The sequence below is a fragment of the Miniopterus natalensis genome, chromosome 1 (assembly GCF_054644295.1).
Source record: "Miniopterus natalensis isolate mMinNat1 chromosome 1, mMinNat1.hap1, whole genome shotgun sequence".
Taxonomy (NCBI): domain Eukaryota; kingdom Metazoa; phylum Chordata; class Mammalia; order Chiroptera; family Miniopteridae; genus Miniopterus; species Miniopterus natalensis.
Window position 1 is genome coordinate 25,907,654 of NC_142081.1, and position 20,846 is coordinate 25,928,499.

The 20,846-nt window shown below is 41.1% G+C and overlaps 2 protein-coding genes across 3 annotated transcripts in view; one reads left to right on the forward strand and one right to left on the reverse strand.

Moving 5' to 3' along the window:
• Positions 1–1,373: 1,373 nt before the first annotated feature.
• On the forward strand, positions 1,374–19,398 carry VTI1B (vesicle transport through interaction with t-SNAREs 1B). Of its 2 annotated transcripts, XM_016223837.2 has the most exons (6): positions 1,374–1,847; positions 10,917–10,975; positions 12,785–12,976; positions 16,105–16,278; positions 17,781–17,842; positions 19,069–19,398. In XM_016223837.2, the coding sequence occupies exons 1-6, from the start codon at positions 1,733–1,735 to the stop codon at positions 19,163–19,165; spliced, it is 699 nt and encodes a 232-aa protein (XP_016079323.1). In that variant the 5' UTR covers positions 1,374–1,732; the 3' UTR covers positions 19,166–19,398. The 2 variants fall into 2 exon arrangements, with proteins under 2 accessions (XP_016079323.1, XP_016079324.1); XM_016223838.2 differs by lacking the exons at positions 17,781–17,842; positions 19,069–19,398 and adding an exon at positions 16,428–17,773.
• Positions 19,156–20,846, reverse strand: part of ARG2 (arginase 2) — a 32,433-nt gene continuing 30,742 nt past the window's right edge. The window contains exon 8 of the mRNA XM_016223835.2: positions 19,156–19,848. Coding sequence (XP_016079321.1) covers positions 19,643–19,848 — 206 coding nt within the window. The 3' untranslated portion in view covers positions 19,156–19,642. The remainder of the gene's footprint in view (positions 19,849–20,846) is intronic.

Below are 20,846 nucleotides of genomic sequence, written 5' to 3' on the forward strand. Positions count from 1 at the left end.
GGACCAACAGTTATATGTTCACTTTAATGGGGAAAAGTTATAAGATCACAGTTTTCTCACATTTGTAAATTAATCTTTGTTGAAACTGCATATTTAGAAGTGGCCATTTTATGGAAAAATTGGAAAACTTTTGATCATAGTGCAGTGGAATAACTGAATTAATATTTAATTTATATTGAACTGTTAATGGCAAATAAAAATTTTTGATTATTGTGTTTTAATTTACTGGAATAAAAACTATGAGAATTAAAGGAACGTTTAATTAGAGTCAAAAGAAGAAAACACATTATTATGGTTATGCACCCATTTCAAATTCCAAGGATAATTTGTCCCAGAGTTTTACTACAGTATAGTCTCAATTGAAATACCATTAACTTCAGCTGTGTGGTAATTTCATTACTCATTCACCCATTTCCTACTTCTCTTGTGATGCTGTTCAAAGATTACTTGTTCCACCGCAGGTTATTTCTCCTTTTTTACTTGCCCCTTCTATAACAGTGCTATGGGACACTGCCACTAACAATTGCAGACTTTGCTCTCTCGCTGATTAATATTAGGAACTCAACAAGTTTCTTCAATCAATAGTTAATGAGCTCAATCTAATAAGGGTCCAGGAGATATAAACCACCAAATCATTCCCTCCTGATGAGTCACATCTTTTAACAGGTGTGGTCAGTTTTAAGCATTGGGCTGCCAAGCAAACATTTAGAACAGCTTCATAAGCAAACCACGAAATCGGTGAAAACAGGAATTCCCTTCCACTGAATCATGAAAACCCATGGAATGCAGGAAAGGACTCTGTTATTGTTAACACGTTACACTTAGTGGGAGTGAGACTTGAAACCGGGTCCCCCTTGCTCACCGTCATAAATTGCCCAAACGCAGAGAGTGAATCTTTTAATCACTAACATACGTAAGCCCCGACCCCTGCCCAGCGACCGTGTTTAACATTAACATCTGCTGAGTGTATATTTTTGGGGGTCACACTGCCTGAGGACCACTTCTGAACGCAGGTGACCCGGTTGCTTGACCTACCCAGAAAAAGTGCTTTATCGCTGGAGGGCAGGCAGGAACCTGGCGAGACTACCTTCCAAGGGACGAAAACTACCATTATGTTAGGACGTGAACGAAGTTAGTCGGGGTCCAAAAAGTGCGATGACAATGAAGATGACGTCCATGCGCACCCTGATACCAAATCAACACAGCGTCAACCCCGGCGGCCACTGGGCTGGCTGAACCGCCGCGCCACTGTACGCGTGACCTCCGGGTAGGAGCGCCTTCCCAGCCGAACTACAGCCCCCGGCATGCACTGCAGCGCACGCATTACGCCGGGAGGCGGGGCCCTGGAGAGAGGCGGCCACGCTGCCCGTCCCGCGGGTCCCCACCGCCCCTTCGGCTGTGGCGCTCTCCCCAAGCCAGCACTGGATATTTCCAGAGCTCCGGGGCTGCCGCTACCCCGGGCATGCCGCGGCTCTCACAGGGGTCTCCCGGGCAGCGCAGCCCGCCCGACTTTCCGTCAGGCTTTCGCGCCCGGCGCTCCCTCAGTGTCGGCATGAAGGGGACGGGCGTTCCGGCTCAGGAGGACCCCGCCGCGGCCCGGGAAGCGCCTAGTCCAGCGTCGCGGTGGCTGTAGTCGCCGTGATGTCTGTGGGGCTGGGCGGCTGACCGCCGGGGTAGGAGCGGGCCCCGGGCTCCGAATCTCGGCGGCCGCTGCTCGAGCGCGGCCTGCGCCATGGCCACCTCCGCCGCCTCCTCCGAGCATTTCGAGAAACTGCACGAGATCTTCCGCGGCCTCCATGAAGAGCTACGAGGGGTGCCGGAGCGGCTCCTGGGAACTGGAGGGACAGGTGAGGCGGGGAACTCGGCCCCGCTCGCTGTGGGAGGGAAAGCCCTCACCCTCTCCCCAGACCCGAGCCTTCTTCGCTTCTCTCATCTTCAAACGCGCCCCCGATGACTGGCTGGGCCCGGCGCCCAGGATCTCCCTGCTGCCACTTGTGCTCGGTGATGGGCGTCGGAGTGTCCTTTCCTTGGGGTTCTTCATCCTCCCATAGCTTTCACATTTTTCTTGTATTTTCGCTCTGGTAAGAATAGCATAGGAGACTTTAAGTCTGCGGTCCTGTATTTCAGTAGAATTGATTGCTTATGTAGCCGTCTGTGTTTTGTTTTATGCATTTAAATAATTATTCTCAAGAGAGGTCCATAGTTTTCACCAGACTGGCAAAGGATCCGTAGACCAAGAGAGTTAAGAATCCATAGGAATCATAGCTTTTGGGGTTGGTAAATATCAGTTTGGGGGGGTTAGTCTTTAAATCAGAATTGTGGCTTTTAGGTGTGGTCCTCTTAGGAACTTTCTGCTTAGTTTATTTCCTGCCCCCAGGATTTCAAATGCGCCTGGAGGAGCTAGAGTTGTCTGTTAAATCCGTGGGGAGCACTGTTCTTTGCTCCAGAATGAAATAGATCTTGATGGCAGGTGGATAAGACTGCTTTACTGTTTTTACGTAAGGGTCATAGGAATTGAATGGTGAGAATGAAATTCATACGTTTGTTTAACTTGTATTTATTGGGAGAGGTTACTGTGTTCCAGGCACACTACCCTAGATGCTGTTAACATTGCAAATTGCAGTGAAAAAACTTGTAATCTCCGTTTTAGTAGGTTGATAATAATGCATAACTATTAAGACGCTTTGTTAAGGGCAACACGGGCATACCTCATTTTATTGTGGTTTCCTTTTGCCCTTCACAGATGTTGCGTTTTTAACAAATATAAGGCAAGACCTTCCACCTGCAAAAAGATTACAACGGACTTTATTATGCCTGTACCTATAGGAAAATAAAGTAGGGCAAAGGAATAGAGAGAGGGGCACTCTGGTTTTAATTTGGGGGGGGAGAGGATGGCTGTGAAAGCCCTCTTTGAAGAGATGGCATTTGAGCAAAGACCTGAATGAAGTAAGGGAGTAAACCATGCAAAAATCTGGGAGAAGTGAGTGTCAGGAGGATGTACTAGCACTGCAAAGATCCTTAAGCAAAAGTAAGCTTGGTATGTTCTAGGAAGAGCAAGAAGGCCAGTGTGTTGGGGGTGGAGCAAAGGAGATAGTGGTATAGTGGTAGTAGATGAGGCTCAAAGAGGTAGGCAGGGCCAGATCATGTGGGGCCTTGTAGACCATGGTGAAAGATTTGCATCTTTTTTTGAATGAGATGGGATGCAGTTAAAGGATATTGAGCAAGAGAGTGATGGGATCTGATTTACATGGTTGAAAAATACTGTGGGTTTTTTTTCAGCTGGTGCTGAATTAAATTTTGCAATACCCATTTCTGTAAGGCTAAATAATGCATTCTGTTTGGTTGAGTTAGTTGTATCCACCTTTGTCATCTACCCTAACCCTTTTCTCATTTCTGCAAAGAGGACAATCAAAACATTGTGAATTTCTATCCAAGCACAAAATACTCTTAACACAACTTGCCGGTTAACAGACTTGTTTAATGGGTAAGTAAATACAATATACACACATCCCCAGGTTATAACAAGAATTTCAACAACTTTCAGTCTCTTTATTCACTATGTTGTTCATACTGCTCAATGACTATTTGTTGAATAAATTGAATTTAATTAAGCAAACACACTGGGCCTCATGTCTGAATCCTTATTTTAGTTCACAGACTACTTCACAAGCTTTCCATAGCTTTAATTTCTATCATGAATGATTAAACACTGAATAATACACATAACACAGCCCTTGCATTTATCTTATGTGCTGTAATTGAATTCAGTCATTTTTCAATAAACATTTATTGAGAATTTTTATGTATCAGTCACTCTCCTGGGCCTGCAGAATTCCAAGAGTTCTTGCCTTAAATGCGAATTGAAAGGCAGTGTGTTTAGCAGCAAGGATTCTAGAACCAAACTGCCTGGGTTCAAATCCTAGATCCACCTCTTAGCTGTGTGACCTTGGAAAACTTACTTTAACCTAACTGGTTTCCCCTGCAAGATGGGGACAAATCATAATATTTACTTCATAGGGATTTTATGAGAATTAAATAAGTTAATATATGTAAAGCTTTTTGAATACTGCCAGACAATAGTAAAAGTGATTAGTCATTGATACTATTATATGGGAAATTTGATGTTTTATTTAAATAAAACATGAGAATATCAACTCTGTATACAACTACTCTTACCTTGCTCTTTTTTCCCATTTTTTCTAGAGCACTTATCTTCTAACATACTAGACACTTTACATATTTATGATGTTTATAGTATATTATTTGTGTTTTTTTTTTCACTAGCACAGTGGTTTTCAAAGTGTGGTCCCTGAACCAGCAGCATCAGCACCATCTGGGAACCTGTTGTAAATGCAAATTCTTGGGCCCCTACCAGTCAATAATCATTAACTATTTTAACAAACAGTCTCTTTTAACAGCCCCCCAGGGGATTTCTGATGCATGTCAAGTTTGAAAGTCTCTGAGCTAGAACATAAGCTCTGTATTTTCTCCACATCCTAGCCAACACTTATTTCTTTTCTTTTTCATAATAGCCATTATAACACGTGTGAGGTGATAGTTCATTGTGGTTTTGATTTACATTTCCCTGGTGATTAGTGATGTTGAGCACTTTTTCATTTACCTGTTGGCCATCTGTATGTCTCCTTTGGAAAAATGTCTATTCAGATCCTCTGCCCATTTTTAAAATCAGATTGTTCTTTTGCTATTGAGTTGTATGAGTTCTTTATAGTTTTTGGATATTAACCCCTTATCAGATTTATGATTTGCATATATTTTCTCCCATTTGTTGATGGTTTCCTTTGCTATGCAGAAGCTTTTTAGTTTGATGTAGTCCTACTTGTTAGTTTTTGCTTTTGTTGCCTTTACTTTTGGTGTCTAACCCAAAAATCTTTGCCAAGACTGCTGTCAAGACCTATGTTCTCTTAAATGCGTTTATTGGTTTCAGGTCTTACGGTCAAGTCTTTAATCCATTTTGAGTTAATTTTTGATTGTTGTGTAAGATAGTGGTCCAGTTCCATTCTTTTGTATGTGGCTGTCAAGATTTACCAACACCATTTATTCAAGAAACTGTCCTTTCCTGTGAGACAATGAAAAAAAAAATACTGATCTTTGCCTTTAGTTCCTGGCACAGAGCTCCTAAAACCCTTGTAATTTCCTAAATAAGAACACTAGCCCTGGCCAGTGTGGCTAAGTGGTTGAGTGTCATCCCATGTACCAAAGGTCACTGGTTCAATTCTTGATCAGGGTATATATACCCAGGTTGCAGGTTCAGTCCCCTTTCTGGGTGTGTACAGGAGGCAACTGATGGATGTTTCTCTCACATTGATTGATGTTCCTGTCTCTCACTCCCTTTCTTCCTCTCTCTAAAATCAATAAAAATAAAAATAAAAAAACTAGGAGCATCTTGTTCTAATATTTGGTCTTTGACTCAGACCCTGACACAGAGCTCCTAAAACCTTTGTAAGTTCCTAAGTGATAAGAGCACTAGGAGCATCTTCCGTTCTAATGAGGCAACTCTGGGTGGGCTCTTAGGTATCTCCTAGATAGGGGCTGATCACCAGAAAGACCAACCCATGATTAGAAGCTTGGATACTCAGCCCTGCTCCCCACTTCTCTAGAGAGGGGAAAGGAACTGGACATGGAGTTTAAAATTGATCATAAGTTGGGACTGGCTATAGATTTTGTATCCTGCAACTTCACTGAATTCATTTATTCTAACAGTTTTTTGGTGGAGTCTTTAGAGTTTTCTATATATAATAGTTTGTCATCTGCAAATAGTTAACTGTTTTACTTCTTCCTTTCTGATTTGCATGCCTTTTTTTTTTTTTTTTTTTTATATCTCTTTATTGATTTCAGAGAGAGGAAGGGAGAGGGAGAGAGAGAGAGAGAAACATCAATGATGAGAGAGCCATTGATTGGCTGCCTCCTGCATGCTCCCGACTGGGGATCAAGCCCGCAACCCTGGCATGTGCCCTGACCGGGAATCAAACCCCCATCACCTCGATCCTAGGTTGACGCTCAATCGCTGAGCCATGCCCGCCCGGGCTCTTTTTCTTTTTTTAAAATCCTCACCTGAGGATATTTTTTTCATTGCTTTTCAGAGAGAGTGGAAGGGAGAGAGTGAGAAACACATATCGATTGGTTGCCTCCTGCTCGCACACTTACCAGGGCTGGGGATTGAGCTTGTACCTGAGGTACATGCCCTTGGCCAAATCAAACCCAGGATTCTTCAGTCCCCAGGCCAGCGTTCTAACCGCTGACCCAAACTGGCTAGGGCTGGATGTTGAATTTTGTCAAATGCTTGTTCTGAGCTATTGAGATAACCATATGATTTTTATCCATCATTTTGTTAATGTGGTTTATCACGCTTGATATGTGGATGTTAAACCATCACTGATTGCATCCCTGGAATAAATCCCACTTGATCATGATGTGATATTTTTAATGTATTTTTTGTTTGCTAATATTTTGTTGAGGATTTTTGCATCTTTGTTCATCAGGGATATTGGCCTGTAATTTTCTTTTCTTGTGGTGTCCTTGCCTAGTTTAGGTATCAGTATAATGCTGGCCTCATAAAAGAGTTTGGAAATGTTCCTTCCTCCTTTATCATAAGCTATATATTTTGTCTGTTTTGTTTATTATGTATCCTAAGCACCTAGAAGAGTGCCTAGTATGTACTAGGTGCTCCATAAATATTTGTTGAATGATTGTGTAATTACTGTGGATTGTTGGGAAGAAAATAATATATGATTGGGTGTTGAAAGGAATGTGGTTTTATTTCTTTTTTTATTAAATATATCTTTGTTGATTTCAGAGAGAGGAATGGAGAGGGGGAGAGAGAGATGGAAACATCAATGATGAGAGAGTCATTGATCAAACCCGCAACCCGGGCATGTGCCCCGACCGGGAATCGAACCCCGATCGCCTGGATCCTAGGTCGATGCTCAACCGCTGAGCCACGCCCGGCCGGGCGAATGTGGTTTTATTTCTAGTCTACCATCTTCCACATTTTCATCACTTTAAAATGGTTGTATATATACCTGTTAAAACAAAGGATAGCAGACACAATGTGTCTGTTTTAGGACGTTTGTATGGCAATGACAATCCTTTATTATATGTGATCATTATTAATCCATTTAATATTATATTGTTATATACAGCCATAATTTTTAGTCTTAGTTTTGCAGGATCTGAAAAGGTCTCTCCAAATACCTCAGATTGCTGTAAATTCTTACCCAATTATTATAGAACGTGTGCCTATAGTCATGATTTATTTTCGGTTTTGTAGCCCCTTAAGGCATTTCCCCACGTCTTAGTGGTGTAAAGTTTGAAAGTTTTTTATTTTAATTCATTTAAATTTCAATATCTATATGTGAGACGTCGTTATTTTGGGAACCAGAAAAAATAATCACCATGGAGGACCCTATGCAACAGGTTGATAAATACCAATTACTCATTGACTGCAGAATTTTAATTTTTCCAACACTTACATATTCTTTGGTGATTTTATTTTTGCTCTTAGTTCTAAATCTAAGGATTTACTTTAAAAAACAATGGTAGTTACTATTTATTGGACCCTTAATATACGCTCAGTGCTTGTTATGTGCACTATCTCTTTTAACCCCTTCAGACCACCCTTTGAGGTCAGTACTGTTATATTTTCTATTTACAGATGAGAAAACAGGCTTAGAGGGATCGGATGGTTTTAACTTCTACATGGTATGAGAAAATTATGGCGGTCTGCAAATAGAGGGTGTAGGTCTTAGAAATGCCACTGTGGGGCGCCAGAAGCAAATTAGTCACATATTTTAAAGATCCTGGCGAAACTATAGTTATTTCCACAGTTCTGTATGGGCCAACGGTAGTCATTCTTGAGCTGGTAATTAGGAAGAGAGACTGTAATCTTGTAGAACATTAAGGTAGGCTTCCTCTAGCTGTCTTTCAGAGCTGACTGCTTGTATTTTATTTCATGTCCAGGACATGGGGTTGCCATCCACCTAGTTTACCAAACAGAATTAGTCTCCATGTGAGTGACTCACATATGATTGGCTTGGGAAGGCGTGTCGGGTAGGAGTAGTGTTGGAGTGGCTCACTCTTGTTTCTGGTGACCATTCCACCCAGTATGCAGACCTGCTGTTTTGTTTTTTAATATGTTTTTATTGGTTTCAGAGAGAGGAAGGGAGAAGGAGAGAGAGATAGAAACATCAATGTGAGAATCATTGATTGGCAGCCTCCTGCATGCCCCCTACTAGGGATCGAACCCACAACCCTGGCATATGTCCTGACCAGGAATTGAACCGGTGAACTCTTGGTTTCTGGGTCAGTGCTCAACCACTGAACCACAGTGGCTGGACAAAGTAGCCATTCTTGACTGCAGATATTATTTCACTGCTAGTGGCTGAAAAAACGCCCGCGCAGGGGTAGTAACAATTGCTTTGGTGCTTACTTCATCAGGATGGTCAAAGTGCAGACAGACCATTTACCATGGCTAAATTTTCTCCTTTTTTCTTAAACAGACCCTGGTTTTTGTGAGTGGTATGGAATGAGAAATAGTTCACCTGTAGTGCCTTGTGTATATTAAAGGGATGTCACATGACAATGAATGAGGCATAGTAAAAAGTGCATTGTCAGGTTTAAAGTTCTAGAAGTTATGGGACCTATAAAAGAAAAGTAAATTTCCCTGTTCTAGAGGAGCTGGATCTCAAGATGAGAATATAGGATGTACACTCCCAAATGATTTATAATCACTTAAAAACCAGCAGACAATTGACATGCTAGATGCTATTGTGATTAACATAAGTATAAATCCATATAAAGCACTATATTGGTATTACTAATCTTATATTGGATTGGGTTCAAAAGTCAAGGCTTAAGGTGAAAATCAGGGTAAACAAAATTATCCAGGAAAATTTTAGGACAGCATATTGAGTACCTACACGCCACCTCTCCATAAGCCCAACCCAGCTGGGTTTTTGTTTTTGTTTTTGGCATTGGAAAAGATTGCTCTTTCTTCAGATGGTGGAAGTGCTGGCATATATTTAAGAGTCACACTGAATGAAAAATACATAGCTTTAAAAGACTGTAGCCCCATACATGCTACAACATGGGTTAACTTTGAAGACATTATGCCATGTGAAATAAGCCAGATGCAAAAGGACAAATATTGTGTGATTCCTTTTATATGAGATGCCTGGAGTAGTCTAATTAATAGACACAGCAAGTAGAATGGTGGTTACCAGAGTCCGGGGGTGGGGGAAATGGGGAGGTAGTGTTTAATGACTGGAGTTTCATTTGGGATGATGAAAAGGCTCTGGAGGTGAATAGTGTTGATGGTTGTACAACAGTGTGAATGTACTTAATGCCATTTAACTGTATACTTAAAAATGGTAAGATAGATATATATCCACAATTTATTAAAAAAAATAAAAAAATAGCCCAGCCAGCATGGCTTAGCAGTTGAGCATTGACCCATGATCCAGGAGATCGAGATTCGATTCCCAGTTAGGGCACATGCCCGGATATCGGGCTCGATCCCCAGCAGGGGGCGTGTAGGAGGCAGCCAATCAGTGACTCTCATCATTGATGTTTCTATCTCTCTCCCCCTCTCCCTTCCTCTCTCTGAAGTCAATAAAAATATATTTTTTGAAAAAGGAAGGTTATCCCCAGACTGTGAAGGTAATTTCAAAAGATGAGTTCAAAAAACATTGTAAGCAATGGTAACTTTGTGGTAATAAGTAGATTTCCAGGGAGAACATTCATTTGAATGTAACATTTAAAAAAATCAAGCTCCTCATAAATAGGACTAATTTTTGCTTGTTAGATATGAATGAATGACCTACCTCACTATATAGCCAAGGAAGGTCAGGCCCCAAAGAGATGAAGAGAATTATCCAAGCTTACACATTAAGCCAAGCCCAAAGCTGGGACCAGGACTGAATCCCCTTTACTCACCAGCAGTTCTCCACTGTCCAATGTTCACCAGGTGACAGCATGCCAGGACTCCTTCATCATTTCTGCCATGTTCAAGTACCATTTTTACTATTAATCGTTTTCTTTATAACAACTTATTTCATGTAAAATACATTTAACACATGAAGTTATTTAAAAGGAAATTTTATATTACTACTTTAAATGGAAAATCTGTAGAACCTATCTGAAAGATCAGAAAAAAATACAGAGAAGGCAAAACAATGCTGTTTTGGTTCAACGTTAATTGCTTTGAAGCTGAAGCCCCTTCCATTTTTATTAAAAGGGAATAGTAGTAATTTTTAGGTGTTAAAGACATAATAGCACCAAAAGGACATGATACAAAGGATTGAAAGAGAATCAAGAGGGGAATGACTTTCTGTGTGAGTCGGTTCCATGCCACCGCCAGTGGATATGGCAGAGAAACAAGTGCCGTACTGTGCAGTTTCCCCAGCAAGCAGAGTTAGGTGGGTTTTGGGTTTGTTTTGCAGAAAAGCAATGGCTAAGGGTTTGAGAAGTGATACATGATGTGGGTGAAGGTGGGGACAGGGATTTCAGAACCAGTATTGTTAAAAAGTTCTTAGTGATGATAGTGTGCCTGGTCTCTCTGTTAGGATTGGGGGGTTGGGGGGGATTGACAATGACTAACAACACCTATAGTGTTTCTTAGTAGGGACCCTATTGGCCTTTGGGGCCAGATAATTGTTATGCAGGACTGTCCCAAGCATGGATATTCTTGTTCCCTGGGCACTAAATGCCAGTAGTAATACCCTCCCTCTCCCCTTCCCCCAGTTGTGATAGCAAGTCCCCATACTTTTCTAAATGCCTTTTAGGAGTGATTAAGTACTACCCCCAACAAGGGAGGGATGGGGAGTTTATTCTACGCAAAGGGAATGGGCTGTGCAAATGTATGGAAACAAGACTGAGCATTTGAAACTTTTCTTTTCTAGAAGAGAAGAAGAAATTGATCAGAGATTTTGATGAAAAGCAGCAGGAAGCAAATGAAACGGTGAGACAGGGAATGGTCCTTGTTTCTTCTACCTGGTGGTCATCTTTTCCGAAAGTAATGCTTATTTCCTGATCACATATTCACTGTTTCTGCCTATTGATCCTGGTTTTTATTATTTCTGACTAAATGAGGCCAAGTAATGAGGATGGGGATGGGTGTTGGGGGTGGGAGTTTACAAAAACAAATGGATAAACCTTAGAAGACTGTCCTGAAATGAAGCTTTGATAATACATTCCTGATGTGAGTTGTAAAGGGCATTCTCATACCTTTACCTGGGTGGTCTTTTAAAATCTCATTTAAAAGCTGGTCACCAGTCCTTATTAGAAGGAACAAAAATTTCCAAAGGAACCTTTTTTCTAACAAGTTACTCTGAAGTTTGTTTAAATAAAGATGCATGTGACTTTAAAAACAAAAAAAAAGATGGCCATTAAGATCAGTCATTATTCTTTGTTAAACTTACTGTCACAAAAATGTAGCTCACAGGTAGGTGGTTCTAGCCACTTTCCCTTCTGTTTTAAAAGACAGCATAGTGGTTGGATTTGGTATCTTGGGTAAGACATGCATGGTCAGGATGAGTTCTCAGTCAGAACCTAAAGCTGTCAGAAGTGGTCCAGGTTGCTGAGCAGTTTAACAACTGCTTCTCTTAATCTGTGGCTTAAAAAAAAAAGCTTTGCTCTTACCTACTAGAAGAGTCCTTCAGTCTCCGTTATGCTCTATCTTCAGCAAACCCTGCAGGAGATTGAGGCTAAAATCCAGGTCCCTGCTAGAAGTACTCTGTAGAAATAGTTGCCCCTAATTTTTGCTGCCCCAGCGTAGACTGAGAAAAAATTCTTTTTAAACCAGAGAACTTCCTTCCTGCTTGTTGAAGAACCGCCTCCCTATTCCAGTCACGTTCTGAGAAGTTAAGCCTGCCTGCACCCTTTTCTCTGTTGCACATCTGTTTTAGGAAGGGTCAGGCCACCAGACTGCGGAAACTTTTTCCTTCACAATGGGAGTACTACAGACTTTTCTTAATACCTGAGTACAACTGGGCATATCCATGTTACAGAACCAGTCTTCTTTTTTAGTTAACATCTTGGTAGCATTTAAAAAATCTTTTAGCTAATACCAGTTTGTTTGATGCTTAACCCCATCCTAGGCAGATGAGAAGAATTTATGGCCTCTTGTGAACATGTTCAGGTTTTATATTTTACTTATTCCAGAAAGATGGAAATCTGATGTGGACGCCTGGTGATCTCTGACATGGAGACAAACAATTGGTTTTCAGGAAGAGGAGGAGGAAGGGAAGACCCTTGATGGTGATCTCTGACATGGAGACAAACAATTGGTTTTCAGGAAGAGGAGGAGGAAGGGAAGACCCTTGATGCCAGACCCTTATCATTTTTGAACAGTAGACATCAGAGTGCTTCATGACAGCACTTGAACCACAACAGGCTAAGAACTCAGTATACTGAAAAGAGAATTTGAAGATTTTAATCCTGACTTCTCTTTTTGTGTAATCTTGAGCAGGTTTCAAGTCTTACATAGGAAATAGAAATAGTATTTCCTACCTTGTTGATTCGCTGTGAGGATTAAATGCATGTATATAAAAATGTTTAGTAAGCTATAAGATACTTGTTAGTCTTCTCACTCATTCATCACATGCTTTTTGAATGCCTGTTCTGTGCTCAGTCGGCACTGTGCAGACGTCATAGTGGAGTGAATGTGCCACATGTGGAGCATAGGTTGAGTACTTACTTGGGTTTGATTAGTCCAAACTATGCATATGCCCAGATGAGGCTGTCGACTCACTATTTTCTGCCTTCCTAGCTGGCAGAGATGGAAGAGGAACTACGTTATGCACCCCTATCTTTTCGTAACCCTATGATGTCTAAGCTTCGAAACTACCGGAAGGACCTTGCCAAACTCCACCGGGAAGTGAGAAATACACCTTTGACAGCCACACCTGGGGGCCGAGGGGACATGAAATACGGTACATACACTGTAGAGAATGAGCATATGGTAAGCTTCAGCTGGTTTTCCCCCTTCAGGGCTGTGGTACAAGAATTAACCATATTGTGGAGTACAGTCCATGTTACAGTGTATCCTACACTCTGGTTTCCCCCACCCTATCCTCTTTCCTGCATCCAGTTCCGCTTCTTCCCTTGGGTGTTTACCCCTACTGTATTTAATGCAGATCTTCCCAAACCATATGCTTATTTACTTTTCTTTGTATCCTTTATATATAAAACAGTGCTTGGTATGTAGTACAGGTGTTATGTCTGAACTCTATTCTGACCCATTGATCCACTTTTTCTCATACATGCCCCCCAAATTCACTTAGGTTTTTAATTTATCAGAGTATTGTTACAAAATTAACCCAAACTTTCTTCTACATTTGTATCAAGATGTCCAGTAGCCTAGATAGAGTAGAGAAGGCAGGATGATGCTTCTTAAGAAGGGGCTAATGCCTTGCTCTGTTGTAATAGAAGGTGGGCCAGATTCCTCCAGTATTCTGATTTATAGTTTGACTGACTAGATTGAAAATCTGTATTCTGAAACTGTCTAGAGAAGCTAGAGTAAAGAAATAAAACTTCACAAAGCTTAAATTGAATGTGTTGCATTTGGGGTCATATTCCATAGTACAAAGTTGTAAGGGCCTGGCAAGTGGCATGGGAGAGAAATGGAAGAACAGATTGCATGTATGCAGAAAAACTGATAGTATTATTATTTTTTTTATTATTATTATTTTTTAATATATCCGATAGAAACATCAATGATGAGAGAGTCATTGACCGGCTGCCTCCTGCACGCCCCCAACTGGGGATCGAGCCCGCAACCCGGGCATGTGCCCCGACCGGGAATCGAACCCGATTGCCTAGATCCTAGGTCGATGCTCAACCGCTGAGCCACACCCGGCCGGGCGTAAAACTGATAGTATTTTAAATAAAAAAATTTCCTTTCATGATTCATCCTGATTATAGTTGAAGAGACAAACAGGTGTTACTGGCCTGGCGTTGCTGATGTCAAAACTAGAGTATTTGAGAATGGCGTAAAATTTTCTAAGTTCACTTGTGAAGGGAGGAACTGGACAAAGGCAGGCAGGTGGAGCTTGTTAAAGGGAGATGAGAGGTGAAAGTAACTTTGGTCACTTACTACCAAAAAAAACCCAAAAACCCAAAACAAAAAAGAGGAGATAAGTCCAAAGAATAATTTTGCTTTAAAAGTATTAGTTTCAGAAAATAAAAAAACAATTTAGATATATACAGAGTGTGGCAAAGTAGGTTTACAGTTGTTTGTGTGGAAAGTAATATAGTAATTAAGTAATACTATAAGAATAAACTGTTTTGTGTATTCACAACTATAAACCTACTTTTGTCCCACCCTATATATACCACTTTCAGTAAAATTATTGTTCCAAAGCTGAGGTTGATTTTACCGTCCTTTCCTGTTCTTTCTCAACCTAATCAGTTGTAAACCCGTTTTATTACTAAAAAGCCTTATTCCTGCTTCTTTTAAGCTAAAGTAACGGGTTTAGTTCAGCTTCATTCAGTAGTTTCCTCACGCACAGGTCCGAATGCCATATTTGAAGACTTCTTGTTACTTGTGATCTGGGAACCTGTTCTTTTGGCTGCCTTTTTTGTTGTTTATTGATTTTAGAGAGAGGGGGAGGGAGAAAACCATCAATGTGAAGGAGAAACATCAACCGGTTTCCTCCCATACACACCCCAATCTGGGTATGTTTCCTTATGGGGAATTGAACCTGTGACTTTTTGGTCTATTGGATGATGCTCCAACCAACTGAGCCACACCTGCCAGGACCCATTTTTTGGCTTCTTCATGGTGGTGTCTAGTACTCAGTAATAGGAACTGACCCCTTTTTGAGTATGTGTGTGTGTATGCTTTGAGTAGCTAAGAACATAGAGGTATATCCATTTCTGTCATTGGCCTGACAAATGCTACTTCTGTCCTCATATCTTCTGTGCTTAGGATTATAGGTGGAGTAAAACTTTGATGGGGATTTAGAAAATTAGGGCACTTGAGAAATTAGGGCAGCTACGGCACCTTACTTGGCCCCAAATACCTCCTTCCCTGAGAGCAAATCATCAGTGTGGCAACTTCAGAGTTTTTGTTTTGTTTGGCTTGAAGTGAAATTCTTTGGGGCTTACCAAGAGTGTGGCCATTTTAGTTTTTTCTTCCAGAATATTGCAGTGTCCCACCCAGACTTGTAATTGATTTCTGTATGCACTGAAAATGAATAGCTTATACATGGTTCCCCAGTACCAATCAGGTAGGAATATTCAGTGAATTAATCTGTTCTAGGGCTGTAGAGTTTAGTTGGTTTGGTTGCTGCTCATCAAAGTTCTAGGCTATATGCAGGTAGCCCCTGCACCCCAGATCTGAACTGCTGCCTCTAAGAAGTTGCTAGTCAAGAAAGCACATGAACCAGTTCAAATTCATTACAAACACAGGGAAAATGCTCCTTTAATTCTTACTTCACTTAAGTGTAACAAGCAATGGAGTGAGAGGTATTGTGATCCTGATTGGATTCCTAGTTCTGCTTTAGTCTTATCTTGAATTGGATCTTATAGTTCATTATCATCCTTGGTTATCTTTTTTAAAAAATATATCTTTATTGATTTCAGAGAGAGGAAAGGAGAGGGAGAGAGAGAGAAACATCAATGATAGAGTCACTGATTGGCTGTCTCCTGCATACCCCCGACTGGGGATCGAGCCCACAACCCGGGCATGTGCACTGACTGGGAATCAAACCCCAATCACCTGGATCCCAGGTTGACGCTCAACCACTGAACCATGGCTGGCCGGGCATCCTTGGTTATCTTAAAATAATGAAAATTGGCCCTGGCTGGAGTGGCTCAGTTGGTTGCGTGTCCTGTGCACCAAGGGGTTGCTGGTTCGATTCCTGGTTAGGACACATGCCCAGATCATGGGCTCAGTCCCTAGTGGGGGAGTGCAGGAGGCAGCTGATGGGTATTTTTCTCTCCCCCCCAAAATCAATAATATACTTTTAAAAAATGAAAATTATTGCATACTGTATTCCTTCTTACATAAGAGTGTTCATAAGGATTGTGCTGGCATTGAATTTATAATGGAAGAAATCTAATATTTCCCTTTCATAATCCTCTCAGAATCGGCTACAGTCTCAGAGGGCATTGCTTTTGCAAGGCACTGACAGCCTGAACCGGGCCACCCAGAGTATTGAGCGTTCACATCGGATTGCCACAGAGACTGACCAGATTGGCTCAGAAATCATAGAAGAGCTGGGGGACCAACGTGACCAGTTGGAACGTACCAAGAATAGAGTAAGTTTGGGTGGATGAGGAAAGGGGCAAGAGTGGGTAAAGTAGGTGGGTCCATTAAACCCCGATGCCTTGCTACTGCCTAAAACTACGGCAGTTCTGAATTCAGGGTAAATGGCCTTTTAGGTTCTTACGCTTTTCTCGGTTTTTAGTTTGCATGGCTGAGATCTCCCCCTTGGAAGTAATTTTACCCCAAAGACGTAGAGATCACTGGAGGAGAAAAAAGACTGAAGAAGTTTATTTTCTGCATTTATTGAAGATTGTCAATAAACAAACATAAGATTGTAGCCACTCCATCCTTTTGTTCCTGTATTACCACTCTGAGGTTTTTATTTCTCCTACATCTAGTGGAATATTCTGCTCTTCTTATGAAAGCATCTTCTACTGAAAAGATCCTAGCTTTCCTGTCATTTAGAACCAAGGCTGTTTTCTACATGTCATAAAATAGTACCACTGACAATTTGTAGAGGTTCAATCCTGGACTGTAACTCTGTACTGTTACCCAAGGTAAGCCATGGGAAGAAAATGGAAATAAGCCAATGATGGCTCATCTATCACTCTTAAGAGGCTGTGAAAACTAACATTCATTTCCATACATCTGCATAGAAATTTTGAAAATATTACAACTTGTCAGTGGAATGCTGAGGGAAATCCAAACCAAAAAACAGATATGTGGGTAAGACCTCAGTGGGAAAACATAGTTCACTGGGGATTTGCAATAATTTTCTGATACATCTTAATGGCTGTAATTTTCCATTCTTAAAATGAATCAGAATGATGCCTTTCTCCATGAAAATTCACAGTAAAGTACTGAATTGAAGGTAAACCATAGAGGAGGTAGCATACTTACAGATTGTTTTGATTTTTGACTTTTGTAGATACCAGGTGGATTGGCTGAATTTAAAAGCCAAGGAATGATCTGAGAGATCAACTTACCAAGGCCACTGGGGATTGGGGACAGATGGCAGGTGGCATCTGTTGAAATACCCTCCAGCAATCTAGATTAGTACCAGGCAACCAAAAGGGAAAGGTTAAAAAAAAAAGACTTAAAAGTATTAACTCCTTTCACAATTCAGTATAAGTATCTCTTAAAGGAGTAAAGAAGAAATAACCATATCCCAAGAGTGATAATCCACCAGCCTACAAAAACAAACTATAATTCAAGAGACTCTCCTGGAGTTTAGCTGGTGAAATTCAAGTCTTAAGTTGCTTCACAGTTACTGGCAAGGTACAGTTGAAGCCTTTCTGTTTTGCATAGCCAAGGATTAGCTCTGTCCCAGAAGTCCCTCACACAGCCTTGGGATATAATAATTCCTAAACCCACTTGACATGTACTAAAGTGTCTTGTCCTCTCCAGTTTCTTTGAATTATACTCAGAGGCCACCTTTGAAATTGGTTTGATTTCAACATATACCCCTTATGCCCACTGTCAGTTTAGGAATGTGCAAATTCTAGAGTGTGAACTTTTGTAAGAAGGGGAAATAATTGCTATTTTCTCTTCTCAGCTGGTAAACACAAATGAAAACTTGAGCAAAAGTCGAAAGATTCTTCGGTCAATGTCCAGAAAGTAAGTTTTAAAAATAGTCACAAAATTAATTTCTCTTAACTCTAATGTCTTTCAACCAAGAATGTCAGAGCTTTAAACTGTGACTTGCAGCCCTAGCTGGTTTGACGCAGTGGTTAGTGCGTCGGAGGTACTACCCAGCTTCTGGTTACTCAGGACCCATCTCTGGATGGGTGAGCTGGATGTCAACACTGGCGAGTCTGCCACAAACACTTCTGCCAACATATGCACACAGTATATGTAACTGATGCAGCTCTATATGGTTAGATGATATTATTATTGCTATTTTGAAATATGATTCAACCTGATTTCAGAAATGGTATATTTTTTCATATTATAACTATTTTTCTAACTAAACCCTCCTAGAAAAGCTGGTTTTAAAGTGAGGAAGTAGCCCTGGGTAAGTGGCTCAGTTGGTTGGAGCATCATCCTGTATACCAAAAAGTTGCAGGTTCGATTCCCAGTCAGGGAACATACCTAGGTTGCAGGTTCAATCCCTGGTCGAGTATGTACAGGAGGCAACCTCTCACATCGATGCCCCCCTCTCTCCCCCTTCCTCGCGCTCTAAAGTCAATAAAAACATATCCTTGGGTGAGGATTTAAATAAATAAAATGAACTATTATTTGAAGACATTTTAGCATCAGAAACCATTTTTATCCTTTGGTATATATTATCCCAGTTTTCAACATTTCTGTGAGGTGTTTTCTCTGTTGCAGCTAAAGAAGCTGTTGTGTTGTCACTTAACCAGCTAAAGAACCTTATACTGGCATACCTTGAATTGTTGTGCTTTGCAGATACTGTGTTTTTTTACAAATTGAAGGTTTATGTCAACCAGTTTATCAGTGCCATTTTTCCAGTAAGCTCAGATGATAGTTAGCATTTTTTAGCAATAAAATATTTTTTAATTAAGGTACGCACATTTTTTTTTTTTAGACATAATGCTATTGTGCACTTAATAGACTACAGCCTAGTGTAAACGTTAACTTAATTCCATTGGGAAACAAAAAAATTCATGTGCCTCTCTTTGTTGCTATATTCGTTTTATCACAGTGGTCTGGAATCAAACCCACAATATCTCTTAGGTATGCCTGTATATACTTACTGCTGAGTGGCTGTGAGACCGAACAGAAATTCAGTCTGCCTTGGCCCCAAGTCAAATCTCTATGAATTAAGGGAAAGAAATAAGGTTATCCAGACTTCTGACTGCTCACTTTGCTTCTGTTTATAGAGTGACAACCAACAAGCTGCTACTTTCCATTGTCATCTTACTGGAGATAGCCATCCTGGGAGGCCTGGTTTATTACAAATTCTTTCACAGGCATTGAACTTCTGCAGGGAAGGGTTTGTGGACCAGAACTTGGACCCTGTGAACGAATGGTGTTAGAGATGTGGAATAAGAGTATTGCTGCTGTGAGCTAACGGTTCAAGGATGCACTGTGTAGCCAGACTGTGGGAAGAGGGAGGGAAGACGGAAAACCAGTTAAATGTGAAGGAACAGCAACAAGACCATTGTGATATACCAAGGTAATAAATGCTGTTTATGACTTCTTTAAATGTACATAGTACTCCAACAAATTAATACCCTGTGAACTGCAAAAAAAAACCCCAAAACAAATACATTTACAGTAGTATTATTGGTCACCAAAATGGAGAGGGAAAGGAAACTTTATAATTGTGAGATTACGCAAATATTCTCATTAAGGCAGTATTGACCCAGATGACCATGTAGTATCTGTCCCCTCAAACACCTTACAACTCTGGAATGCCCATTGTGATGAACATGTGTCAGCACACAGTATTTTCTAAATTCTCACACGTTCTTCATTTTCTGATTCATGTGGTGAACTGGGAGTCGGAAGTTGATCATAGACATTGGGCCCTCCCTCCCTTGTCTGACCAAAACTTGAAGCAATCACATCCACTGCCAGGCCAGCTGTAGCCTTGGCTTCTTCCTCTGAAGCTGCCAACTGAGGATTAACTTCAACAAGATCCAGTGCTGACAGCAACCCTGAAAGAACAAAGTGTGGCAAAACCTCAGAAAATCCCCTGGCTGCTGCTTTCAGTGTGGGTTGTACCACCTGCACAGAATAGGCCAAGGTAAAAAAACCAAGTCATTTTCTACTATAAAATTATCCACTGTCAGGAAGCCCTTTACACATCATCCTCTTGGGTATGAATTTGTTAAAACACTTCTATATCACCCTGGCTGGTGTGGCTTGGTTGAGCACTGTCCCTCGGGGTCACCAGTTCAGTTCCGAGTCAGGGCACATGCCAAGGTTATAGGCTCGATCCTCCAGTAGGGGGCATGCAGAGGCAGCCAGTGGATGTTTCTCTCCCTCTCCCTTCTCCCCTCTCTAAAATCAATAAAAACATTTTTTAAAAAACAAACCACTGCTATATTAGAACAGGACTGAAAGAGACCTTTAAGGTAACGAAATCAGTCATCCCTCTTCAACTAACATACGAGGCATAGCTGTCAGGCTTTCTGGAGAGAATAAAGAAAGCTTGGGGGGTGCAGTGGGGCAAGGAGTTTCCAACGTACTTATTGCGAAAATGTGTGCCATTTCTAATATTAAGGAACCTCCCACGTGCCTGCCTGCATATAACCAGAATTCTACTCCCACTTTTGAATGATGCTGTATCTGCATACTTAAGGCGGCATGTGCCCTGAAGTATGGTTATTCCTGCAGGTTTTACTCTTGCTCCTGTAGGTCTGAGCTCTCAGGGCAGGTTCCATGTCTGACACTGTTTCTAGGTCTCCCATCAGACTGACCCAGTATCTTACACTTGGTGAAGGGATGACCTGGCCATATTTAATTTAGACTCCAGTGTCTTTGAGGGTTTGAGAATTGTGCCAGAGGGTTTGAGAAGGGAAGATTAGACTGAAAGAACCTGTCTAGACCTGCCTTCTATTTCTCCCCCACCTCCCCTTCTCTGTGATAGTTAACTTTTTAGTTGGATATTCTTAGTGAAGTTAATCTACCTCTCAAGAGTTATCTGAACAAA